Source organism: Dermacentor albipictus, chromosome 3, assembly GCF_038994185.2.
Source record: "Dermacentor albipictus isolate Rhodes 1998 colony chromosome 3, USDA_Dalb.pri_finalv2, whole genome shotgun sequence".
Classification (NCBI taxonomy): domain Eukaryota; kingdom Metazoa; phylum Arthropoda; class Arachnida; order Ixodida; family Ixodidae; genus Dermacentor; species Dermacentor albipictus.
In genome coordinates this window covers 89,140,521-89,168,381 of record NC_091823.1, presented here as the reverse complement: position 1 = coordinate 89,168,381, position 27,861 = coordinate 89,140,521, and the positions used below count along the sequence as shown (strand labels likewise).

Sequence of the window (27,861 nt, the reverse complement as noted above, 5' to 3'; positions counted from 1 at the left end):
CATATCAACTAACCCTTCTACGCACCTAGGCTCATCTCTAGCGAAGTTGCATACATGGTTTGGCATGCATGTGTGTTTGTGTGTAGAGAGTGAGAGCAAAAGTAACGTTTCCACATGTGTTGTCGAAACCTTGCGTTGACATGGGAACATACAGTTCTAATTAAAGTTTGCTGAACAATCAGTTGTAATTACTATAATAATCAAAACACTAAAATAGTGCAGGCTTTCCCAGGAGGTTGCTAACAACGTACATTTGGTTTATTTCGCACAGAAGGCGTTGACGTTTTTTATACATGATACATGTCAGGTGGGACAAACGATACACGTCACTTCGTAGTATACAGGCTTTGTTTGTGACGGCGTTCGATTGTAGGTATTACATAAACTACGTTAAAGAAAGTCTGTGCGGGCTTTCTGTAGAACGTTCAATTGAGGTCCTTTTTTTCTATTTTTTACAGCGAAGCTGTCTATGGCTAGGTTCTGGCGCATTTTGTCTCCTTGGACATAGACCAACAATTTTTCGTACGTGGGCCTATCCCGAAGATAGTGCAATGCCGGGCGGACCTGCGGCAGAGGTGAAGCAGGCTTTAAGCCCTCCTCATACATGGACCGATCCGGAAGATAGTGCAGTACCGGGCCGACCCGCGGTGGAGGTGCAGTTCGCTATTAAGGGGCCCACATTCACAGCTTCGCTGGTCACCCTTCTTCACAGAGTGAAAGGGCAATGATTTTTTTTTTACGTATTCTAGCCGCTGCTGCAGCTGTCGCTTGCGGCGATGTGTTGAAACGCGCCGTCCAGGAAGCGTCGCGTTTGCTCCTTGTTGCCGATAAGCTCGGGCCACTCGATGCCCGGCTTCCGGCTGTAGCGCGCCACCTTCGGCAGAGAGAGCAGTTCTAGCTCGAATTTGCGTACGAAGTAGATCCACGCTTTGCACCTGTCGCCGGCCTCAGTCGATGATGAGTTTTCGGATCGTGGTGCTGTTCCTTCGATGCTCGCATCCGTCGACTTCGGCTGCGACAGCATCATGACGTCTTCGTGCGACCTGACGTAGAAGTCGGGGTGCGACTCGAGATGGTCGAGGACGTCCAACATCCGGTCATCCACTCTGTAAACCTCGCCGCATATCTCCTGCACATGAAATAATATGGTTCACGCTGGAAATTTCTACACGCAGAGAACACAAGAAAACACACACACGGAAGTATAAAAGCATCGATCTCTGTATTTGTGTTTAATTCTGTCGCCTCTCTTGTAACGACTATTTTGTTTCATAGAACACAGCCAATTGGGCCAGCACCGAACTCAGCATAGTTGGACCATAATGTGTCAGTTTGTGTTTAGTTGTATGTGAGTATTTAAATATTCAAGCTTAAACGTGAACCGATTTCCAACTACTTTTTTATGTGAACACTAAAGAAAGGTCGGATAGGGCTGAATGTTAAGCAAAACAGGTTGGTATCCTTTAAAAAATCGTCAGTTTCCTCTGGAGGGGAGTGAATATCCTACCAAAGGTCTTACACTCTATATGTGAAAATTCACGCGAATTTCGCTGGTCGCTCACTTTTCCTTCGTGATCACGTGACACCTGTCGCCACCGCCCAGCTTTAGTATGTACGTATGTATGTATGTATGTACGCATGTATGTATGCATGTATGTACGCATGTATGTATGTATGCATGTATGTATGTATGTATGTATGTACGTACGCATGTATGCATGTACGTACGTATGTATGCATGTATGCATCCCGGCCTGCCTGTGCCTGCATGCCTGCCTGCCAGCGTTGGTTCCTTACCCTGTGAAAACGTGCAGCAGCTGTTCGATTTTTTTTAGCTTTTCGACCGTATGCGGCGTTTGGAAAGAGTGGCCACTCAGAAAGGGCTCCTGTTCTGAGAGGTGACGTTATGACGGCATCGAGTTTTTTTTTTTAATGTGTCAGAATTCTGCAACGCTTTTGTGGCTATGAGTGGTCTTGGTCCATCCGCGGTTTCACCAAGTAAGAGAACTGACCCATTTCGAAATTTTTCTTGTAGCGCAAAAAACACGAGGACGCAGAAGAGAAAAATAGACACACTTAGTCGCTAACTTCCCACAACAATTCTATTCCGGGACGGACGCCACTTTTACACCCTAACATTTTCTCGCTTTTAAGCACGTGTCTACTGACAAAATAACATGCTAGTATGATAGTAAAACTCACCTGCAGGCTGTAGGCAAAAACTATTACGTTTAACGCATGCGCAGGAATTACAACACTTTTTTTTATAATGGCAAGGACGACTGGCTAACACAAGCATTGCCAAACTCTTCAATATGAGCACTTTCAATGATGAGACGAGTAAATTCACATTTGCTTCTCCCGATCATAACTGTATCTTCGAATCGCGGAACGCATCCGCACTTATGACAGCGAATTGCGAGGAAGCCACTCGGCGAAACCTTGTTAACATTATTGGAGTGCTGTCTAAGCCTATCATTAATGCATCGGCCGGTTTGTCCTATAACTCTTTCCACAGGGCAATTGGATTCGGTAAATGACGCAGGTCCTACAGTTAACGAACCCTTTTCTATGCTGCTTTTTGCACGCGTCCTTTGTTTTACTATATGGTCTTGTTTTTGCACACAAGCTGATAAGCTTGTTTGGGGCAGCAGTGAATACTACGTCAAGCTTTCCACGTTGTCCTCTCTTCTTAAGGTTATGCGATAAGCGGTGAGAGGTAAGGAATTACGGCGAAGTATTTTTCTTTTGACCAGACCCTGGCACTGGCTGACGGCCAGGAAACAGCCTCTCCCGACCGTCTTGCTCTGAGCATCGCTTCAGCAATTGATACAATCAAATTGTTTGGAAAACCAGCCTTACTCAACCACACTACCTGTTGTTGAAAACTGAAAGATATTAAATGACGGCACGACTTCTTTAGGGCATTGGTCAAACATTTTTTCGCTATGCCCCTTTTGATAAGCTTGGAATGAGCAGAATTGTACGATAAGAGAGGCCTATTAGCTCTAGGTTGGTAACAGCAGCAGATGTGATCGTCAGACAAAACAAATTGTAGATCGAAAATGCGGATGCCCCTATCTATTGGCATGTCGAAGGTCACATCCTGGGGACTAAGAAATTCCCAAATTATGCTTGTACGGCTTCATCTTTTTGAAAACAGTGAGGAGTGCAGTCAACAAATAAAAGGAAATCATCAAAATATCGGAATTCTCTGTAAACTGAGGTTCCCCTGAACCTCTCCGCCAAGACCCTGTCTACTTTTGCAAGATACAGGTTGCTGAGGAAGGGTGCCAAACAAGACCCAATACATACGCCTTGCTTCTGTAGAAACGGAACATTATTCCACTGGACAAACGTTGGGGTCCGATATTGCTTGAATAATGCTCAAATTAACTCAGAACAGAAGTTGCGGCTTCATTGCAAAACCACACAGCACGAAATTCGCCAATGCTTTCTTCAATGCAGGTTCACAGGTCAGAATGAGAAATAGAGTAATAAAGGCATTTTATGTAAGCGGAGAACACGTTCACCCCCTTGTCAGAGTGCACTTTAACAAATTCTAAAACTTGGTCGGAACTCCTCACAAGGAAGAGTCATTAATGTCAAGAAGATTTAAGTGTATTTAGCAGGTAGGTGGCTATTTCCTTCTGCAGGTCCCTCTCTCAGACACAATTACCTTGAAAGGTATGTTACTTTTGCGTTTCTTCGCGCTAAAAAATACCTCTAAACACTACCCGCTATTCTTCTCAATGCCTTTTACAACCTTATTCAGATTCATTTTTTTGCACATTTCGATAGCTTTTGCTTGAACTTTAGCTTACGAGAGTCTGTTTTGTTGCCTAAACACGACTGAGATGGCTTCGTTAGCCTTAGAGAACCTCAGGGGAACCTCAGTTTACAGAGAATTCCGATATGTTGATGATTTTCTTTTATTTGTTGACTGCACTCCTCACTGTCTTCAAAAAGAATGTGAAGGCGTTACAAGCATAATATGTGAATTTCTTAGTCCCCTTGATGGGACCTTCGAAATGCCAATGGATAGGGGCCTCCGCTTTCTCGATCTATAATTTGTTTTGTCTGACGATCACATCTGCTGGTGTTACCAACCTAGAGCCAATAAGCTTCTTTTATCGTACAGTTCTGCTCATTCCAAGCTTATGAAAAGCGGCATAGCGAAAATGTTCTTGAACCGTGCCCTAAAGAAGTCGTGCCGTCATTTAATGTCTTCCAGTTTTCAACAACAGGTAGTGTGGTTGAGTGAGGCTGGTTTTCCAAACAATTTGACTGCGTCAATTGCTGAAGCGATGGTCAGAGCAACATGGTCGCGAGAGGCTGGTTCCTCGACGTCAGCCAGCGCAGGGTCTGGTAAAAAGAAAAAACTTCGCCGTAATTCCTTACATCAACCGCTTATCGCATAACCTTAAGAGGATAGGACAACGTGGAAAGGTTGACGTATTCACTGCCCCAAACAAGCTTATCAGCTTCTGGGCAAAAACAAGACCATATAGTAAAACAAAGGACGCGGGCAAAAAGCAGCACAGAAAAGGGTTCGTTAACTGTAGGACCTGCATCATTTACCGAATCACATTGCCCCGTGGAAAGAGTTATATAGGACAAACCGGTAGATGCATTATTGATAGGCTTAGACCGCACTCCAATTAAGTTAACAAGGCTTCGCCGAAGTGCTTCCTCGCAATTCGCTGTCATAAGTGCGGGTGCGTTCCACGTTTCGAAGATACAGTTATTATCGGGAGAATCAAATGTGAATTAACTCGTCTCATCATTGAAAGTGCTCATACTGAAGATTTTGGCAATGCTTGCGTTAGCCAGCCGTCTTTGTCAATATAAATAAAGAAGAGTTGTAATTCCTGCGCATGCGTTAAACGTAATAGTTTTTGCCTATAGCCTGAAAGTGACTCGTACTACCATACTATCATGTTATCTTGTCAGTAGACACGTGCTTGAAAGCGAGAAAATGTGAGGGTATAGAAGTGGCGTCCGTCCCGGTATAAAATTATTGCTAGAAGTTAGCGCCTGTGTCGGCATACTTACGTGGCCCACGCCTTCGCAGGGCAGCAGACACGGTATCTCGTACGAGGACACGAGTACCAGCGGCCACTTCTTGAGTGTCCTCGCTTGGCCAACCAGCGCTGAGCAGCCGTTGTCGGGGTTCGTCAGGATAGTGTGGTTCGTCTCGCCCGTTTTGAGTGTTCCATAGACAAACACGTAGTGCGTCTGCGTCTCCGTTACCGCTCCGGCCGCGTCCATGTTGACGTACGATCTCTTCCTCTCTCTGGTTCAATCCAGCTGCCTGCGGAAAGGAGTTGGAGCGTAGATTAGGATAAGGACCAGAGGTGCCACTAAAGTTTGTTTTCCTCCTTTGAAGCTTAAGCATATAGGCTGGAAAATAAAGTGGTACTGCCTACGTGCGCCTGTATGATCAACGTCATGCAGTAATACAATTTCAGGTTGCACGGCTGTGATAGAAGAAATTACATTTCTTTTTTTGGCTGATGGCCGCGGTCTCTAAACTATTGCACTCGACTGTACAGAGCGCGGTCAAGGAAGGCTAATAAACGCCACACATGCCGTTTCACCCGAACATGTCCAAACGTGCGGCGCAGAGTTGTGCGCAGCTAGAACAGTTACTATGGCACAAATTATCCGCGATTTGCGGGAGCAGTTCTTTCCGCGTGCACATTACTCGTGTTGTACGGCTACAGGGATTGAGCATGGTCACATGAAATAACAGGAAGAGGTGAAGGATTAATTCACATGCCGTACGTCAGGGAATGAATGAATAAACGAATAAATAAATGTGAATTTCGCTTCACTGAATAAGTACGCAGTGATTCACCTAGCAACCGCAATTTATACCGCAACACAGGTAAAAACAATAGGGAATAAATCAATCAACCAGTCAATCAGTCATATCTATTTAACGTGCCCAGGAACAATCCTAAGGTCTTAGTGCTGGCGCAAGCATACATTAATAATAATAATAATAATAATAATAATAATAATAATAATAATAATAATAATAATAATAATAATAATAATAATAATAATAATAATAAATTCTAAAAAGAAAGACAAGTCCTGCAGTGCAGAAAATCGGGGACTGTCTTTTCTTCAGACTAGGAGAAGAAAAAAAACTGCGCGAAATATTTGTAGGCCTTTATCACTTAGCTAAACTAATACCCCCCGAATTGTATATAATAATAATAATAATAATAATAATAATAATAATAATAATAATAAATTCTAAAAAGAAAGACAAGTCCTGCAGTGCAGAAAATCGGGGACTGTCTTTTCTTCAGACTAGGAGAAGAAAAAAAACTGCGCGAAATATTTGTAGGCCTTTATCACTTAGCTAAACTAATACCCCCCGAATTGTATATATTAATAATAATAATAATAATAATAATAATAATAATAAATTCTAAAAAGAAAGACAAGTCCTGCAGTGCAGAAAATCGGGGACTGTCTTTTCTTCAGACTAGGAGAAGAAAAAAAACTGCGCGAAATATTTGTAGGCCTTTATCACTTAGCTAAACTAATACCCCCCGAATTGTATTTCGGATTATGGGAGAAATCTGCGTGCGAAGTCGCATGTGGTGTTTGCGAAAACTCACGCTCCGCTCTAGTGGTCCACAGACTTTCCTCAGCGAAGCTTCGTGGAGCGAAAGGCGTGCGCATCTATGTGCCACGTCGTGTGCTGTGTCACGTGAAAGAGCGCCTTGCCACAGATAGCAGTGGCGGTGATCTCGGTTGCTGACAAATCCGCTGTTGCGATGTGGTTCAGAGAACAGGCTTAATTGTGCGAGTCAGAAACGTCCGCGAGGAGAGGAACAGCAACAATCACCGCACACAAACATATTCACAGATACAAAATGCGAGGGCAAGGGCGTAGGGCATGGGACAAGCGAGACCAAGTGTCCCTACAAAGCGTTGAGAGCGACTGTCACAGCAGACTCACAGTTTGGCTGGTGTTGCGTCCCTCGACAAACTTCACGAGCGGAGACGGCAGGCGAGCTCTCGCAGGCTCTAGTTCGTCTGCTGGGTGGCAGGAGCGGAAGGGTTTCAAGTTCAGAGGTACCCTCATGCATTGGCGCTCGATCGGGTCCCTCCGACAGGTGTTGGCCTCCCGAACGTTGACGACCGACCCAAGCGAACGCGTCTTCCTTGCTCCGCTTCTCGGATCTGTCTGGCTCAAGCGCCTTTTGTAGGCTGCTTGAACCGCGCGTTATCTGCCAATTCGCTTCGCGCTCTCTTTTGAAGCGTATCTCGATTCGTTGTTTTCCTCTTGATTTATTGTTTGGCTACGCCACGAGCACACGTGCAGCGAGGTGTCGTCCTTGTTATGCACGATGCAGGCGCTGCGGTGCGCGTGCTTTCATGTTTTCGACGCCACTTTCCTGTCGTCCAGGCGTCTCTTGGCACTTCCCCACACCCTCCTAACTCGTGTGCAGCGAGTGTGTTTACTCCGACGTTTTGCTTGTTACAACCAACTGAGACACGAAGAAAGCTCGGGGACATATAATTTCCATGTACGTCGTGGTGAAAGCAGGTTAACCGCCTCCTAATGTTTGTAGTCGTATGCTGACCTTACACGCATTTTCATGTCAAAGCGCCGTACACGAAACGCACTTCAAGGATAGCTTGTCGTCTGTGTTGACGGGGTGCGCTAAATAAAATTAGAGGCAGTTTTCACGAAAGCTGATGACACATCATGATAAAATCCCGTTTAAATCTTCATATCATGAGACTTCATGAGACTTTAAGACTTCATATCATGAGTGAATATTCTACGTAACCACTTCCTAGTTAACTTGAAATGGATTGAAAGGCGGTGTGCAATTTGTGTACATATTTCTCAGGAGAATAGCGCAGCTCAATCGTAGCCCATGGGTGCGGGTATTAATAGTGCGACAGAGCACGACATATAAGTACGTGACATTGCGTGATACGCATAGTGTATCGCATAACGTCTGTATAAACTGAATCATAGAATAACATGTGAAAAAGATGAAATACAGGATCAGCGTCCAAAATACGAGTAGCATGAGAAATATGGCGTATCATGTCATAATGTGGCAGGGCCTGATATGGAATGGCAAAATATAGTAGGGGTGTGCGAAGAGTGATTTTTGAGACCGAATCGTATACAAATCGATAGTGCCAGAAACAAATTGAATAGAATATAGAATAATTTTCAAATAATGAACAGCCGTTATCACAGTAGCTATAAAGCATTGTTCGTATCCTAGTATTTTTAATGTTAACAATTTTCTGTCATTACATAGAATGTTATGGGGCGTTGTTTATTAAAAGAATATACAGAAATTTCGAGAATTTTCTACGAATGCATAAGCATTCTTTGGCTTGGCGGTTTTTGATCTTGTTTCCCAAATTTTAGTTGGCCCACCCCCAACTTTCGAGGTTGCTCACCCCCAAATTTAAGTTGGTCCACTCTAAAATTTAAGTTGGCCCACCACTAAATTTGAAGTTGGCCCACCACCAAAGTTAAGTTGGCTCAACCCCAAACTTCAAGTTGGCCCATCCCTAAATTTCAAGTTGGCCCTAACCCTAAATTTGAACTTGGCTGAATCCCAAGTTCAACCTGGTTCACCCCCAAATTTCGGTTGGTCAACCTGGCTGACTCCCAAATTTCGGTTGGTCAGCTTCCAAATTTCAGTTGGGCCACCCCTGAATTTCACGTTAGCCCACCCAAATTTGATGTTGCCCCCCCCCCCCCCCCCCCAATATAAGTTGGCCCAACCCCAAATTTCAGGTTGGCACCCCCCCCCCCCTTCCCTACGGCGTGCCTTATAATCAGATCGGAGTTTTGGCAGGTAAGACCCCAAAATTCATTCAGAATTGCTCTCAAGAAGTGGTGTGTACGCTTTGAGAGGCCGCTGCAGTCGAAGTTAAACAAGCTCAGAGCTGGTACATAGCTACCAGACGCCTAGTACCTACCAGGGCGCTGTTCCTTTTGCCTAGCAGGCAAATAGCGTCGCACCCACGTACGCTATTGTCTTAAGACTTTGAGCGCATCGACAAACCTTGCTATGACTGTCACTGTTTCGCCCTTCGAGCGAGACTGCCAATTTTTTTTATACATCGCTTGAGGGGTCGTCATTTTGTGAACTATATATATACATAAACAAATGTTAATGAATATGCCACCCTCCCAACTGCGTTGTGTGTTGTTCAGTGTTGCGCATACTTAACTGCCACAAAACAGCTTGCGCTGAAGCGCTGTAGGTACACAGCTAGCCCTGCGTTGGCTTTTGAAAGCCACGTCGCTATCAAGACTACATTAGAAATGGTTGACGCCTTACCGCAAGTGTGACGCCTGCGCTATTTATCGTGAGTTGCTTTTATACTAAGATTGCAAAGATCGCGTCCTTGCTTTTACGTTCATTGTGCATCTCTTAATTCCCTTATTAGCCTACTCCTTTATAGTCCTTACCCACCTTCAGCGCAGGATAGCAAGCCAAATTTACCCGTTGTTAAACTAACTGGCTTTATATACCACCTTTACGTGTCTGTGTTCAGAAAAAGGGACGTGCATAGGCGGAAGAGTGCGAGAAAAAAAACCGTGACTCGCTTGCGTTGTTTGCCTAATGTTGCCTCTCAAACAACAATGGCTCGTAAGTGCTGAATGTCCTGCGATATAACTCCCAGCAGTCCCTCCTTGACTTGGAATGGCTGAAATTACATATAAAGAAGTGACGGAAAAGCGAAATATTTCGAGCATACGTGTTGTTGCTGTCAGAAGCCCCTCTCGTTCCAGGTGATCTGCGATCCGCCCGTGGAATTCAGCTCCGGCTGGTTGAAGCGCTCGCTTCGCCGCAGACCGCTTTAACGTCTTCCGCTGCCGTCGCACAAAGATATAGAGAGGAGAGAGAGAAAGGTAAATGCACGCAGACTCCTGTTAATGACCTATGCATAGGTTGTGCGCCTTAAAGCGCGCGTCAGCGCCAATGGTGTAGCGCTCCTCCCTCACGCATTGTGTTGTACATCTACAAACATCGGTTAGGATACGTTTGTTCTGTAGGCTGTAAATCTCTCTCGAAAAAGTAAAGAAAGAGAAACTGTGGCTTCTATTGCAATCGGTAGCCGCAGCTGCGGCATATGTGGCGAAGCGCACATTAAGCGCCCGTATGACTATCGTGGTGAAGTTTTTTACTTATTGTCGTTTGCTCTTGTGCCCGTCTGCGGTGTTGTGGGCTTTTTTTTTTTTCTTTAGGTACCTCGTCTGCAAAATTTCGCAACTACGCTTTCATAGGCGCAGATCACTCCGAAAAGTCAAGCCTGTAGATTTGACGGACATTATCCATGCTTTTCTTCAACTGGAGTGCTTTCTTTGCTGCCAACTTTAGTGCGTCGGCAGATAATGTGGCGCACGCTGGCAGTAAACTACCAACGTCACCCTTTCGCTGAAACTTGCTGGCCACCGTGAGCGCATCTGGATGATTCAATGACGTGTGAACAAAAAACGCTTAGACGCAAGCACCATCGTTCGATTTAACGACCGCCAACCACGCTTTTTGACAGAGTAATACTGACGCTGCCGAGTTTTACGTCGGTATAGAGGACTCAAGAGAGAGAGAGAGAGAGACAATCACAATTTATTGTTTATGCGGATGACACGAGTGCCTTTGTACAATCTGAGAATCCCACTGAACTCTCCCTTCTTGCTAACAAAACACTTGAAAAATTACATGAATGGAGCAGTAAAAATTTTCTGCAGATAAACAGCACGAAAACCAAAGATGTGCTATTTAGACCATATCAAAAACCAATTATTTACAACTTTAACATTTATATTGGCAATAATTCCATTGAAGAAGTTTCTCAGACAAAAACACTAGGTGTCACATTTAATCAGTACTTATCGTGGAATCCGCACGTGCAGCATGTATTAAGCAATCTTGCCAAAATATCAGGAGTATTCTGGAGGCTCCGCTACATTTTGCCACCGAGATTGAAACTCTTCGTCTGTAACGCGCTGTTTTATGCTCAGCTAAATTACTGCGGACTGGTATGGGGTAAAACTTCAAAAGAAAATTTAAATAAGATGTTTTCTATACAAAAGAAAGCCCTCAGTCATGTAGCCAATCTACCCAACCACAGTCCATTACAATATACCTATTATGCATATAACATAATACCCCTTCCAAAATTATATGACTTTAACATGATAATGCGGTACAAACATCGCTTAAAAAACCACTAACGACGTATTTCTGTCACTATGCAAATCGCACCCCCCTCCCCCCGTGACAGGGGATATGCATTGAGGAAGAAATAAGCATGGTATCTGCCATTCTGCAGAATAAATCGCGGTCTCGACAGCCTCTAAAATCACCTTCCAAGATTAATAAACGAATTCATGCAAAACGAAATTGACCCACGAACAGCAACTAAGGCTAATGTATTAAACTTTATTTCATCAACCAGTTTTTTGGCCTTGACCAACACTATCAGTCATCTTCTTCATTCAAACAAGATATGTGAAATACTTCGTTTCACCACACAGTCCAGTGGTTGCATTTGGTCTTTTGTCTTAATTTTCTTTTATCCGTCCCATCTAGCGAATATGTTTCTCATCACTCATCTTTTACATCACAAATTGTACTGTTACGCGAGTGTTTGTTGTATTTGTAATAGAGTTGTGTGAAACACTGTCGCCCTCCTGGGTGAAAATTGCATCTGCTGCGAATATTTTGTACTTTGACTAAGCAATTGAAGTAGAGCTGTTGCAAAAGCTGCCTTATAAAGGTGGGAAGCCCAGTCAAGCTTGCCTCAGAGCAGTTTTGTGTGTCCACTCCCTGCATGCTGACCTGCGTGAAAATGCAAAAATAAATGATTGATTGATTTATGGTTCTTAAGAAAAAAATCAAAATTGCCTTCGTTTATGGAGATGTAAGTTGCTGCCGAGGGAGGGGGGAGACGGCGTTAACGTAAAATTGTGTCGCCGCCTGCCAGCAGCTGCAGAAAGGAGCCGTTCAAAGAAGGTCGCCGCGTGTTCCAGAGGAGCGGGCAACACACAGTAACCCTCCGTGAATAGCTGCTTTCTGCAGCTATCGCCGTCTCGGCAGCAACTTGCATCCCCGTAAACTAAGATAATTTTGCATTTCTTTTTCAAAAACCAGACACCTAAATGTGTCCAGGGTTACACTCAATGACGTAGAGACGAAAATGGGGTCCTTCTCCGAAATGTGAGCAAGAACAACGCAGCGGTAACCACAAAATATATTTTCGAACTTATTAAGCGAAATATACACGTCCCTATTGAAGCGTTCGAGTCACGCAACTGTTGGGATCCATCGTCTCTCTGGCCAACGGCACCTTAGACTTCAGCGGCACTCTTCGTGTGGTGTGCCATGCTCACGAAGACGTTCTCACAAGCTGGGAAGCCCACAAGCAGCAGCTTAGCGACCTCTATGGCAATCTGTCTAGTCGACAGCTTGCTGCCGAATAAACTGTTGGTACTTATCCAGATGTCACCTGAGCCATACTTATCCTAAATTTACAAGACGTGGTAGCGCTTTGTCAGAAAGCTTGTCATCTGATGTTCGAGTCCCACAAGGTCGCTTACGTACGGAAGGACATCGTCGATGACGCCTTCAATCTGCTGACGACGCTACGACCGTTGAATGCCTAATGAAAGGGTGCCACCGCATACAGTAAGTAAAATCACCGCCCAACCACTCCGTACGGACGATTAACCAGCGAAACTGAAACGTGCAGCCCCGATGTTTATAATTGGGTTAATACCGATGGTTCATTAGACAACGGCTTGGTAGGCTGGCGGATCCTTGGTACGCAGTTGCTGCTGGCACTCGGCTGCACGAACCTGTTCTTGTGACCAGGCTGCAGAATCGGCACGGCGTAGGCAAGCTCGTTGGCTTTGCTCGCGGCGTTGATGATCGAAAGCTGCCTGCTCCTCAAGAGTACGCATGACGCGTGGTCTATCCATTTCGGAACTGGAAGGAAACCGCTGCGCGCGCGCTCGGCTGCGACCGAGTGCAAGGACGTCACTACTGGCGCGGCTATTCGCGCGCTTTAGTATTTTTTCGCACATGTGCATAGGGTTGCGCCGGAGGAGTTTTCGGTGCAAAGGCGACAGACAGACAGACGGACGAATCGGCTAGCCATATACAGCTTCTCTGTAAAACATCACCGCATCTCTTAAAACAATAACTTCGCGTGTCTCCCGAACACCGCTGCAACGTCGGTCTATGAGGCAAACCCCTGTCAACCGTCTGCGTCTGACCATGTGTCGTATATATATCCTTTGAGGCGAACTCGATGCAGTATATCCAGCACCTTACATACCCACGCTCACCGACAGCTCGATGCTGACGGTTTCACTGATCCAGGCCTTTGTCAGCCAGGAACTCCTAACATGGGCCTGTTGTGTACTGTCGGCACCGTGAATCATGTTGATGTTTCTCACGCCTACACCGACGCGTCTTGCCACGCCCTTTCCATTCTTGTTGCCGAAATCGATTTTCAATGCGAACTGCTGACGTCAATCCCTTCGCTTCCATTGCGGTCATTCTGGCAAGATCATTCGCGATTGCCACACTCAGCGGACCTCATCGCCGCCTAGTTGGTCCGTACGGTACTGCTCGTCATCTTCGACTCCGGACCGAGCCCTCTGCATCTCCTGTGGATGGCACACGTTACGCCAAGTCGCTTTAGCCCCACCACCGTCCAAATCGTTCACCTACACGCCATCGCTCTCCCTCATCGCACTAAGTAGCCGGCCCTTTCCGCCAGGAAACTAGACCGCGCAGCTCATGGAGGTGAAGCTGCATTGTGAACCTGTTCACCAAATCCTCGGGTTCCCTTGCGTGCACAGAGGAATACTCTTAACGTCCACGTCAGTAGCGATCTTATCAACGGTTTGAGACCGAGGCGTACTTGTGTGCCAGTTTTCGCCTTTGCCTAAGGAAGATCCTTACACCTCCTACGACCCGAGCCGCACGCGTCGCAGACGCTAAGATAGCTTTCTTTTTTTGGAATGCGGGCGGCCCGGGTTGCTGCTACCGATCACAAGGTGCTTGTTCATGTTACCGCCCTTTCACAGTGCCTACACGACTTCACAATTGAAATTTCGTTCCGTTCATTCCTCTTTGATCGATTGCTCCGCCGGTGTCTACCGCACTGAAATACCTCTACTTCTGAGTCACTTACATTGCAGCTACTTTGCTAGCCTGACGTCTAATACCGTGAGGTATGTCGATTTGTCATGTTCGCTAGCTTTTCCAGATGGTGACTATTCGTGACACCCATTACTGACGTCCTGCTAACGGACGGTGTCACTGCTCTTTACGCAGTATGCCTAAGAGAAACCGTCTTGCTCTTGTCAATTTCGCCTTCAGTAAGCAGGTGTTTATATAGACGGGTTTCCGCTACCTACCTTTGCTCGTTGCGAATCTCTCAGGTAGAAGCTTTCGCACTGGATGCGACCTGCCATAATGCCACCTCTCGACAGCCGCATTCTGTGGCAGCTGTGAAATTCATCACACAAGCTCCTCTGATCTTCCGACTTTGTACGCTGACGCTCCTTGGCGTGTTTTTGTATCCTATCGAAACATTTTCACTCTCAGCAGTCGGCCTTTGGGATAGGCTTCCAGTGGGACGCATCACGTGTGAGCAAAACATCGTCCATTAGGAACTATGCCAAGGACACTATCGATCCTTCCTCCATTACCGGGCATCTTAGCTAACCAGGAGGATATAACCAATGGCAGCGTGAGGGCGAACTTATCCACAACTGGAGTTGTCAATCAATTCGCCCTCGCGCTGCCATCCTGGTTTGCTCAGGTGGTAAAGCGACCACCCCGGAAAGGCGTTGGTCCCGGTTTCATACCTCGGACGAGGACAAATTTTTCCTCAACTGCGAAGCCTTTCTTTTTGAAAAACCCGTATGGGTTTGCTCTCTAGCTTCGTGCTACATCCGGGTTTTAACAATCTTCCCTTTCATGAACCTTCCTCCACCTTGCGGGATTCCGCAAAACAGATTTGCTAAGAAGCGGTTTATAACCTAGAAAATACTGCGTCCGGGCTAGTTGGTGCGGATTTGTGGCTACAAGCAAGCTAACGCCCAACAGACGGGAAGGCAACGGACAGACCGACAAGGGTACACCACTATAGTGTCATTTGTCTATTGTCTTGCCGTTTGTTTTGCGTTGCGTGTAGCCATAAAACTGTTTATCACTTGACTGCCTGCCTCCTGCCCTGCCCTGCCCTGCCCTGCCCTGCCCTGCCCTGCCCTGCCCTGCCCTGCCCTGCCCTGCCCTGCCCTGCCCTGCCCTGCCTGCCTGCCTTGCCTTGCCTGCGCACTGTCACGGCCACACGGTAATACACTGCTCTTACGGCTCATGAAATCGATGCCTTACGTTATTTTATAGTTGCAACGTACGTGGTACACAATGACGATTTCAATGCCACTGCGGGCGTCCATCGGCATATTGCAGACGGTATTTGTTGCCGTCAATGGCCGCTGACGCAGGAAGAAGACAGTCTGACACTTTATTCTTTGAATATATATGCCCTGAGACGCATATCGAGTGCAGTGACGTTTGGGAATCGCAGAGGACTCATTGACATTCAAGGAAATGTGAACTACCAGATGATCATTTGTGTTCAAGGTGCGGTATGTAAAGAACTGTCAAGGAAATGTATGACGATGTCGTTAGCGCCGCGCCGCTATCATCGATCCCGTGTCGCTGTGGGACGCCAAAAGCTGTTTTAATGAAGATGATCAAATTTTATTTAGTTATTTTGAAGGCGGTACAGCGGGGACAGCAATGCCTGCTTTTGAAGGTGTTCTTATAATGAGGTATTAAAATTCAAATCTTATACGAACGTTCGAAATATTCTGACATCGAATGCGGAATCGAATTCTGGTTGTTTCCATAAAAACCAAGGAAAGAACATACCATTTCAATGGGTGCATAGCAAGGCCCACTGAAGAATACTTTACATAATTTGTAACAAATCTGTATACATATAGGCAGCTCAATTAAGGAACATCTTTGACCAGGTTGCTAACTGGAAGATATCGAGAAGAAAATAAAAAACATCTGGAAATCCAATGAACACTTCCGCATCTCTGTGATGCGAAGCTGTAGAGAAGCGGTTATTTAAATGCCATGGAATTGAATACGATGCGTACGATTGTGCTCAGTGACATCGTATTCAACGTGTAACTTCATGCAATGTACTTATGTAAAAAAATTTTTTCAGTAGAGAGAGAGAGAATGAAGAGGAAAGGCAGGGAGGTTAACCAGATATGAGTCTCCGGTTTGCTACCCTACACTGGGGATGGGGGATAGGGGTGAGAAAGATGACAGAGAGGGAAACGCAAAAAAAAAAACGAACGCGCACACATGGAGACACACACACAAAAGGCGTTCCAGTTAAAGTCGTTCACACAGGCCGGTAGATCGCAAGAAGCGCAAAAGCGCTTGCACGGCCTTCTTCTGTGACGGTAGGTCCTTTCGATGTTGCAGAATTCTTTTTTCGGATAGCGGTTGGTCGTCCAGTTGGTCTAGTTCCTGGCTGAGGCATGCCCTCTGTGGACTGTACTGCGGGCAGGTGCACAAAATATGGCCAATTGATTCTTCATGGCCGCAGTGGTCACAGGTTGGGGTGTCGGTCATCCCTATGCGGAAGGCATAGGCTTTAGTAAAGGCAACGCCCAACCAAAGTCGATATAAAAGCGTGGCGTCTCTACGGCGAAGCTGTGATGGCGCTCGAAGACTTAATGTTGGATCAAGTGAGTGCAGTCGCGGATTTCTTAAATGTGGCTCATTCCATTGCGACGCGGTGCACTGCCGAGCAAGTAGGCGGAGCTTCCGTGCAGCGTCAGTTCTAGAAAGAGGAATGGGGACGTAGCGCTCCTCAGTATGGGCTGAGCGGGCAGCGTGATCCGCCAGTTCATTGCCGACAATCCCGCAGTGACTTGGAAGCCACTGAAAGGTTATGTCGTGGCCTGCATCACTTATATGGTGTAATGTCTCTGTAATATGGAATATTAGTTGTTCGTGCGGTCCGCGTCGTAAAGGTGACAGTAGAGACTGCAGTGCCGCCTTCGAGTCACAGAATATTGTCCATTTGTGTGGCGGTTCATCACCAATGCGATGAAGAGCAGTAAACAGCGCTGCGAGCTCTGCTGCTGTCGATGTTGTCGCGTGGGTCGTCTTAAATTTGATTGTTGTAGCTTTTGCTGGTATGACGATTGCCGCCGCGGAGCTGCTTGGAAGGACAGATCCATCAGTGTAAATATGCGTAGAGTCACGGTAATTCTCGTACAAATATAGTAGCGTGAGCTGTCTAAGGGCTGGTGAAGACAGATCAGCTTTTTTCGAGATACCAGGTATTGCGAGGTTGATTTTCGGCTGAGCGAGGCACCATGGAGGGATCGAAGGTCTCGCAGCCGGAGTGAAACAAGCTGGCAATGATTCATCATATGCAGTTATCGTTTGGCTGAAAGATGTGTGTGGCCTGTCCGCTGGTAGAGAGGCTAAATGGTGACGAGGAGTCCTGGCTAGATGCCTTATATGGGTCCTGAGTACTTCAATTTCAATGTGGGTCTTGACAAGGTGGTCTCTAGCGATTGCTATCGTAGCCACTGTTGAAGCACTCTGAGGCAGGCCTAGACAGATCCGGAGCACTTGACCCTGAAGACTTTGTATAGTGCGTAGATTCGTTTTGCCTGTGTTGTTTATTGCTGGCAAGCTGTATCGCAGAAATCCCAGAAAAAGCACCCTGTACAGTTGTAACATGGCACTAGGCGACATTCCCCAGGTCTTGCCAGCGAAAAATTTGAACAGGTGGCATATGCCTGTCAACCGTTTTTTCACGTAAGATATGTGTGAGCTCCATGACAAGTCCCTGTCGATTATGACACCTAGAAACTTGTACGATCGGACCCGTCGTATTACTTGGCCATTTATCGTTACACTGTAGTTTGCCATGGGTTTGCGCGTAAATGGCACTAGTGCGCATTTCTCGGAGGAAATTTCGAGGCCTCGATTACGGAGGTAGACAGCAGTTTGTGTCGCGGCTTTCTGAATTCTCGCTCGCAGCTGTAGGCGTGTTACTGCAGATGTCCATATGCAGATGTCATCCGCGTACATTGATAGCCTGACTGTGGTTGGCACGTGCTCAAGGAGAGCAATTAGTGTTAGATTAAATAACACGGGGCTAAGTACACCGCCCTGGGGGACGCCGCGGTAGCTATAATGTAGAGAAGTATGGCCTTCCTCGGTGCTTACAAAGAAGGATCGCATGGATAGATAGCTCCGTATCCACTGAAACATCCGACCACCCACTCCTACCTCTGCGAGAGCAGACAGGATGGCTTCATGCGTAACGTTGTCATACGCCCCTTTAACGTCGAGGAATAAGGATGCGCAGAGACGCTTACGGCGTTTCTCATGTTGAATGTAGGTGACCAGGTTGACGACGTTATCGATCGATGATCGACCGCGTCGGAAGCCCGCCATGGCATCTGGGTAGGTGTTGTGGTACTCCAAGTACCACTCCAGGCGTCCTAGGATCATCCTCTCCATTACTTTGCCCACACAGCTCGCCAAAGCGATCGGGCGATATGAGGAGAGCTCCAACGGCGACTTGCCAGGCTTCAGCAGTGGAACAAGGCGACTTGTCTTCCAGGTTGTTGGTAGCGTGCCATTTCTCCAAGATTCATTGTACACCTCAAGAAGAACCCCTCTCGCTCGCTCCCCCAGGTGACACAAAGCTCGGTAGGAAATTCCGTCAGGTCCTGGCGCTGATGTGCGGCTACACAAAGCTAATGCTGCCTTAAGTTCGTGGATCGAGAATGGTAGATCCAACCGGTGATCACGTGGTGGCGGACAGCTGCTCGAAGGCGATGGAATGTTGGTAGCTGTGAGTTGGCCGGATAATCTGGCGCAGAAATCCTCTGCCACGTCAATCTCCGATCTCTTTTGAGAGAGGGCAAGTGCCTTGAATGGGAATCGCTGTACGGGAAGTGTCCGCAGTCCGCGCACCGTTCTCCATAGTTGCGATAAAGGCTTTCGTGGATCTAGCGACTCACAGAAGGCAGCCCAACGTTGCGATTCGAGCTTGTCTAACCGGCGCTGTATCTTCTTTTGCGTGCGCCTGGCGGTCCGTAGATCGTCCATTGTTTTCGTACGTCGGTATCTTCGTTCAGCACGTCGTCGGATTGCTCGAATTCGTTCTAGTTCCACATCATAATCATTAAGTTTCGAGGAGCATGTTAGAGTACGCATAGTGTCTTGCACCACGCTCTTGATTGCCTCTTCCAAGTCGAAAGATGGATTGGCGTCGCAGTGTTCTTCCATAATAGACTGAAATTTAGGCCAGTCCATTCTTTGGATCGTATCCCGTATTTTGGAAGCGGTCAATCCTCTGATCTTGATGTACGTGGGGATATGGTCGCTTCCGTGCGTCTCTATGTCCGCAAACCACCCTGCATGTCTGACTAGGCTTCGTGAGACGAAAGCCAAGTCAAGACAGCTGCTGTACGTGGAGCCACGTAAGAACGTAGGACTTCCATCATTCAGCAGCCAAAGTTCATTACTGGAGGCGAAAGATACCAGAGCTCTGCCTCTTGCGTTGATGATCGGACTTCCCCAGAGTGTATGATGGGCGTTGAAATCTCCAGTGATGACCCAGGGATTGGAAGTTGAGGAGAGGATGTCTCGTAGTCTTTCGTAATCAAATCGACTTGACGGAGATAGGTAGGCGCCTACAAAAGTGAAGGCCAGATTCTTTTTCCTTACGTTTAGGCATATATATTGATTACTGTCATTAGGTGGTACAGGCTGATGAGTGTAGGTGAGGTCACGGCGAATGAACACCAAAACCTTACTGTTTTCATAAACAGCTGACGACATAAATGATTCATATCCAGAAAGCCTGATTTTGTTCAATAAGTTCGGCTCGCAAATGACGATAATGGGAAACATATTGGCGAACACGAAGCGACGGAAATCCGAAAGGCGCGCTCTGAGTCCGCGGGCATTCCACTGAAAAATAGCTGCTTGTCGGACCTCTTCCCTAAAAGACCGTGGCTGTGGAGCCATGATCTATTCAAGGGTTGCAAGCACCGGACTCAGAGCGTCCAGTACTTGAAGCGCACTTCTGGCAGACGGTGTGTGCATGTTGCTTAGCAGCACGCGAATGGCATTCATTAAAGGCCTAATAAGTGCTATCACTTGCTCATCTGTTTTCCGCGACTCCTCGGATACAGCACCTTGCTGTACTGGGGGCGGCTTCTTCTGCGGCTCTTCTGGCGGTCGTGTACGCGGAAGTGGCGGCCATTCCTTTGTGGAGAGAGATCTGGCAGTTTGCTCCCTTCCAACATTGGTGATCGGAGTACTGGAAACGTCCGCTGATGATGATGCTTGACGAGGGGACTTTTCCTGAAAGCTTGATGTTTTCCGCCGTGAAGACCGTTGTCGGTGACGTCGTCTTCGCCGTACTTTCACAGCGGCCTCTTTGTGGGTAGAGTTGTCTCTCACCATTTGCTTAAGAATGGTGAACTCTTTCTTGATCTGGGGACAGTCTTTGGAAGAGGCGCAGTGATCACCTTGACAGTTAGGACACTTGAACGTGGTTGCGCTGCAGTTGTCTTCTGAGTGGGGTTCGGCACATCGTGGGCACACGGCCGAATTTCTGCAAACACCCTTCACATGTCCAATCTTCTGACAATTGAAGCATTGCATTGGTCTTGGAATAAATGGTCGAACCTGGTGGCGAAAGTGGCCGACCTTCACGTAGGGTGGAAGGCAGTCGCCTTTGAAGGTTATCTTCACACAACGTGTGTTGCCGAGGCGACCAACATGCACAATCACGTTGTGTTCGCTTGCTGGTTTTATGAGAATTGGGAGGTCTGCATTGGATATTTCATTGTCAATGTCATAGATGACTCCAGTTATTGTGGCACCATTCGTTGGCACGATGGATCGGACCTTGATGTTTCCCAGCTGCGTTACATGTTGTAGTATGGTCAGTGCACTCGGGTTCATCACATCGATTGCCAGGATTGCCAGTAAACCTGCGTATGTGCCTTAATGGTATTTATAGATTTGTCATAACCATGCTAACGTACCATTAACCACGCATAGCCAGTGGTGGTGTCTAGGTGACCGAAAATGAGAAAAAGTAAAACGAAAACACAAGTAAAGAGAAAACAACAGGACGTAACAACGCATTCGAATGAGAATGTCAAAGAAATTTGAAGGGGCACTAAAGGCAAACACTAAGTGGGCTTGGACTGTATAAATACTATGCCAGGAACGTCGCAATGCTTGTTTCGTGCAAAGAGAAGACGTAGTTTACGAGAAAATTGCATCTGAAGGGCCCGAATACCTTTTTCGAAATTCAAATCTTCCGCCACCCAAATGGGGGGAGGAGGGCAGCGGTAACGTTGTATTAAAGTGAACTAGTACACTTTAGTTGTATATGCCATCCCCATCCTTTGTTGCTGTCGGTGAGTAAAACGACGCCCGACAGACGGCGCTACCGAGCCAAGACAGAGCAGTGGATTCGCCGCTGCAGCTGCTCTTTGGTCAAGTGGCGTTTATCTCGCCACAGTTGAATTCTCTGCTACTTGCAGTTGGTGCGAGTTTGGCGAGCCAGCAAAATCAGCGCAGCACTACGCGATAACGATACTACTGAAACGCGAAAGCGTGGGTGAGGTGGAGTCGAGCGAAAACGAAACCTAAGTTGTCGGGTAAATTCAATGAGTTCCTTTTTCTAATAAAATGAAATAGAACTGGACAAGTCGCATTTTATTTCGTAGCATAATACAATACAAAGATATTTTTTGCAACGAGTGGCTGAGTTCTAGTGCCAAAATTTAATTTGAGGAGTATTTCGCCATCGGGCAAGTACTTGATGGTCCCGGGGGAATCTGCATTATGTCCTGCATTTACCTCAATCTCTCGATTATTAAGGCTCTGTTCGCGATAATGTTGACGCCTTAGAAATTCTCGAGCACTAACCTATCACTTTAGCTTGACTTAATATTTGCCTTTAGTGTCCTTTTAGAGAATGTCTCGCGAGCACGCAGGCTTTCGCCTTCATGCTCTTGAGCGTAAGCTAAACTTTTAAACTTTTAACAGATGCCACTGACAAGCATCAGCTCCTAAATATGCGTCGCTAAACGGGCGCCAGTAATATAAAAGTGTTTCACTTTTAACCTTCGTCCGGCCTTGCGCTGTAACAGGGATGGCGGGTAAGATTACACGAGACAGCGCCAACATCAGATAAAGGCGGGTGCAAAGAAGACAGGTTTCGCTGACGGTATTTTTGCACGTGACTGCGATTTAAATAACAATAAAAAAAAACTTCCCGAGAAAGCTGCTCAGTGTTCCAGGAATCTTCCGATTCAGTATATTTTTAACGTCGCACTTATTTTTTTTCCCTCGCGTCATGAAGAAAGCGTGACTGTGGTGTTGGGCTGCTAAGCACGAGGTTGCGGGATCGAATGCTGGCCTCGGCGGTGTCATTTCGCTGGGGGCGAAATGCGAAAACACCCGTGTACTTATATTTAGGTGGACGTTAAGAACCCCAGGTAGTCCAAATTTCCGGAGCCCCCCAATACCGCGTGCCTCATAATTAGATCGTCGTTTTCGAAAGTTAATTAAACCCCATAATTTATTTTTGATAAAGAAAGGCTGCAAAATTTCAAAAATTAGATATCTATGGGACTACCCACATGCGTACCTTGGAGGAGTAGCGCTTTTAGCCTAGTCCGTTGTTGGCCGCAAATGTAAAGGGAAGGTACCGACACTACGTATACGTATGAAAACCACTCGCGCAATTCGAAAAATCTGGCGAAACGTGATTACGGTCATTTAGGCGTACAACATATAGTTCGAATGTCAATAATGCCTAATTTGGCCATGAATTCTTCTAGCAAAGGCAAATTTAATCATATCGTGAAGTAGTTTGCACTTCTTGCTTACCCTTATAAAGAAGCAGGATATATACTTAAGCGTACCATTTTCTACAGTAAGGTATAAAATATACATGCTGTCACGGTGTCTGGCGTTTTCTTTCCGCAAACTTGAAAATAGTTTGAATTTCTAATGTTTGTCTCGTTTGAATGGCTTGGGAATGAAACTTTTGTTTATGATATTTAGTTATTTATTCTTATTTAGTGTCCGTAGTGCACCTTTAGTGCTGAATATATTTCAGGTCGTTTGCCTACTTCAGTTGATTATGGTAGCAGAACAGAGCCGGGCAATCGGACGTGCTTCAGGGGAACGCGAAAAATTTGGAGGACGCTTAAGCTTCACCTTTAAGATTGGAATGCGATGGCCTTCAAAGATCCCTGACTGCTTTTCACGCTTCCCGGCAACTGCAGTTTGTGTAACCGTAATGTTTACCGGGAAACGCTGGCGGCGAACGCTATGCGTGAAAGCGAGCTTCTGGTAGAAACGCGGCCTCTTTCGAGGGCCGCAATGCGCGGAGGCGAGCGCCATCTGGAGGTGTCGCAAGGAACCAGGCGTGCCGCTCTATGAATGGTGGAAACGCTGGAAAAGGGGCTTGTGTTTAAATTTACCCGTAACAAAATTATGTTCACTCGCATATTCAAATTACAGTCCGACGCTATCATGTCTGTAGGTTGTACTCAAGTTGTGCTTTGCGATTTTCCTGACGCGTTTTATTTTGAGAAATTCAATTAGTTCAGTAACTTTGCGCTAGACGGAGTGCCCGCGTGGTTGGGTATGCGTGGTTTGAAATGATGCTTTGCGAAAAGACGGTCGACACTGGACGCGCCGCCAGATTTTTCTGCGACACGAGGCCCTTAACGCTATTCAGTTAACATATGTTATGCAAGGGACTTTTGATTCGTGAGGCCGTTACTCTAGCCGGGCCAACCCAATCTTAAGGAATAATGTACAGGCACTAATAAGTGGCGGCTCAAATTGATAAAAACTCAGGCAGTCATAGCCCGGCGCATGCGCGATGGCTTCGCGAGGTTGCTTATTTGTGGACTACGGCAATTCGCATAAACGCAGTCCTTCCAGGACGCTTACCGTATTTCAGAAATATAGGCTTTTTGTTTCGTTAGCAGAGCAACGTTCGTTCTGAGTCCGAGTGATACCCGCATTAGTTGCTTAATGGCTTTGGCGTTGCGCGGCTAAGCACGAGGTTGCGGAATGAAATTCCGGCCGCGGCGCCCGCATTTATATGGGGGCGAAATGCAAAAACGCCCGTGAACCGTGCATTAGGTACACGGTAAAGAACCACAGGTAGTCGAATAAATCCGGAGTCCCCCACTATGGCGTGCCTCAAAATGAGGTCGCGGTTTCGGACGCAAAACTCCAGAAATTAATTTTAGCACGAGTGACATTGCCCAATATTAACTATCTACTATTCTGCCTTGAGTTCTTTAGATAAGGAGCGTGCTCGTTTCACTGGTGTGTCGCAAAATAAGTCGCGTTTATTAACGGAAGAACATTAATGAAAGTTACACATCCACAATGACAGCATCAGGCTTCATTACTCACGTGCACATTTTTTTTTCTTTTGTAACCTATGCTACGTAATTGACTGGTCTAGAAATAACTGTCGGCCCGCCAACACGGTTCGGAGAAAAAACTTCAAGCAAGGTTTTGTTGATATGGGTGTAAGCAACCGCTCTTCGTATACTTGGTACGATGCCGACTGGGCCTTGAAAAACAACCACTCAGGTTATACGTTTCACAAGTACGATGTGATTATGAGGTTTGCCGTTAGTGGGAGGTCCTGGATTAACTTTGACTACATTAGGTATTTTTTTAACTGCACCTAAATCTAAGTGCACGAGCGCCTCTTGCATTTCGTCCCGATCAGAATGCGACCTCTATAGCTCAGCAGCGCAACCCATAGCCAGTGCGCCACCACGGCGGGTTCCGACTGAACCTGCCGCTAGCTCGCATGTTGCCCAAGGCGCATGACCGTGCTCCAGCTGATCTACAACGTTAGTGTGAAGAATCGTGGGCGAATAGTGTGCCCCAAGTCTAGAGAACTTCCGGGCTCGAGCCGACCCGAAAGCGTGGGCGGGGCTCGGGCCTGCTCATTGAAGGGCCTAAGTAGTGCCTTCGAGCACACGCGAACATTGTGCATTGCATGTTCCAAGGCATTATGTGCCAAGCCGAAGTGACACTTGTAAAGAGCTGGATCTTAGTATACCCTAACAAAGGAAATAGAACAGATGAAGCTCCCTTTTTCCCCACAAGAACGAGCATTGTTTCTGCGGAAAGAAAAAATACGTTGTGTACCACTTTCGCGATTTCACTATTAAAGCTCTCCATACCACGATGCTTTAGCGCTAACGCAAGGGGTGTCTTTCCATGTGTACGTTTATTTTATGCTGTATGCCCGTAAATACGCCTGTTTGGATCTACTGGGTGCTTCAACGAACCCTCAAATATATTTTTAAAGGTTGCCTATGGCAGATAACAATTCTAGTTCATGAGCTGGTATACACGAAGAGGCGGACGATACTTGCACAAAAACGTTCAAATGCATAATCGAGTAATTAAAAACATTGTTAATTAAGTTTCAGCTAATTGCCTTGTGGCCCATATTGCAATTTACAAATTCTAGCCACGGAGCTCGCAAGTGTGATCCACGTGGAACGAATTGTCAGGATGAGAGCAGTTTCTAGACATTAATTTCCGAACTTTCCAGAGAAATGCATTGGCGTTCCAGTTACTTCCTTAACGAAACGTGCTTTATGCACCGAAGCAGAAAAGTAAGTATGTCGGCAGATAACGTACAGCCTACGTAGTTTCATGTTGCCTGCTATAGAAGTGATAGAGCAGGCAGCTCGAACGTATGTAGGCAGAACAAGCCACACACACGGGAACCAAGGTAAACGACTGAAACGAAATGCAAGATAAAAAGAACCTGCGTTTATTGAATGGCGATGCGACATAAGTTATGGGTGACAAAATGTATCCGTTAAAAAAAACATGTATATGTGACTAGGCAAGTATGTACAGGCGAGTTTTACAATGTACGTACGTCATCGCTTAATGAAATTGGCGCGGTTCTCTCGAAGGGCACCGTGTAGGAGTATGCAGAGTCAGATGTAGCTTGAAGCACGACAGACATGCTTTACACTGCGGTCTACGTACTTCACAAAACTGGCACAGACGTCGGCCTCTGCACGGTATTATTTACAGCCGAGGTTGCGATCACAACGAAAGACCCTGAGGAGGGGTTATCCGAGGCTGGGGAATAAGTAGATACCACTGGTTCATTACGGCTGGGCAATGGCATTGGTTGCGGAGTGGACTGGGCAAGCAGCGTGGCAGCTGCCAAAGTCGAAGCAGTTCCTTGCGCTCGGTCTTCAGGTAGGGAAGGGGATACAGCCGTAGAAGTGGTAGGCAGGACAGTACTTGCGGCAGCGGTAATCCCTTCGGGAATTTCCGCAGTACTCTCTTCAGGAATGGGAGCAGGCACATCTGTCGAAGTAGTAACTGGTCCCAGGGCAGTGAAAGGGTAAGCGCGTGGAACAGGAACACTCGGAGTAGGGGCGTAGCCGCAGAGCTTGCTCTTCAGGACAGGTGTGGTTACCGTGGGGCTCGAATTAGCACGAGTGGTCAACTCCGTAGTCGGGATCGCGCTTGTCACAACGGGCGCCGAGCTGGGCGTTGCAGTGGTCTCAGTCGCGACGGCTGGACGAGAGGTAATTCTTGAACAACGGCGAGGCGGTTGGGGGCTCATCTTGCCGGGGGTTGGGAGCTTCTCTTGAACGACATGCTCCTTGGGCGCAGTTAAATTCCGGTGGTGATGCACACTGTGGCCCTGGCCGTGATCAGCGGTGTGGTTGAGAGCCGTAAAATTGTGGGGGTGATGCGCATTGTGGCCGTGTTCACGATGGGATGTGCGGTTGAAGGCATTGTTCAGAAGGGAGACCACCGGGTTCATAACCCTGCTAACGACGTTTCCAATCGAAGAAGGAATGTTCTGAAAAACATGCTGGGGCGGCTTGGAACTGGAATCTGCCTTGGGAACGACAGAAGGCGGAGCCCGGGCCAGAGGGACCTGAATGATGCGACACACCATGAGTGGAACCGTGTTCGCGTTCGACGCTGCTTGCGCGGGCACTGAATAAAGTTGGTGGCCCGACCCTTGAAGTAGTGATTGCAAGACATGAGGATGCAGTGGGTCGAGCTGATGGTGGTGACCAGCGGAGACATGGCTATGCCCAGGATGATGGCTGCTAGGATGGGGTTGGTGACCGTGATGGTGCGAGCCATATGTTCGAGCGGCAGGATCTTGCGCTTCGACCGTGAGTAGGAGTACGGCCGACACCAGAAATGACACGCGGTGCATCTTGAACGACCGCTTGGTCCTGCGAAGCATGTGAATTGCCGTTAATCTGAGAGACGTGAGAACACCGAACAAATATTTGCGACAGCAGACTAAAAACAGAACTTACCGTCGTGCTCCCTCGGTATATTCGAAAATACTGCGTAGCAGCATTCTTGCAAGTTGTTTTATAGTAATAGCTGCGCCCCCAGCTCGCTCCTGATTCGCTGATCATGGAAACACTGTCACCGTGACGGGAAGCGCGATAACATCATTCGTATATAAAAAAAAATGCTGACTTTGCTCCCTTTAAATAGAGCCTAACGGCCCGCGTTCCTTAGCAACTTGAGCCAAGAATTTAAAAATGAAAGGCGCGTCAGAAGCGAATTGAACCGAACGCGTACTATTCGCAATAGCCTATGGTAACTATGACAATTTTTTTCTTTCCCCCATGACTCCCTAATTAATTAAGTTTAATTATCCAACCTTTTAATAATTGGCTGA

The 27,861-nt window shown here is 46.8% G+C and overlaps 2 protein-coding genes across 2 annotated transcripts; both read right to left on the bottom strand.

The window, feature by feature from the left end:
- Nucleotides 1-243: 243 nt before the first annotated feature.
- Nucleotides 244-7,206, bottom strand: LOC139057868 (putative gamma-glutamylcyclotransferase CG2811). The gene is made up of 3 exons (XM_070536633.1): nucleotides 6,983-7,206; nucleotides 5,056-5,314; nucleotides 244-1,129 (listed from the first exon to the last, which is right to left on the bottom strand). Exons 2-3 carry the CDS (start codon nucleotides 5,269-5,271, stop codon nucleotides 746-748), a joined length of 600 nt encoding a protein of 199 aa, XP_070392734.1. The 5' UTR covers nucleotides 5,272-5,314; nucleotides 6,983-7,206; the 3' UTR covers nucleotides 244-745.
- Nucleotides 7,207-25,930: 18,724 nt separating this feature from the next.
- On the bottom strand, nucleotides 25,931-27,640 carry LOC139057461 (mucin-7-like). The gene is made up of 2 exons (XM_070535777.1): nucleotides 27,488-27,640; nucleotides 25,931-27,400 (listed from the first exon to the last, which is right to left on the bottom strand). The coding sequence occupies exons 1-2, from the start codon at nucleotides 27,529-27,531 to the stop codon at nucleotides 26,179-26,181; spliced, it is 1,266 nt and encodes a 421-aa protein (XP_070391878.1). The 5' UTR covers nucleotides 27,532-27,640; the 3' UTR covers nucleotides 25,931-26,178.
- Nucleotides 27,641-27,861: the final 221 nt, after the last annotated feature.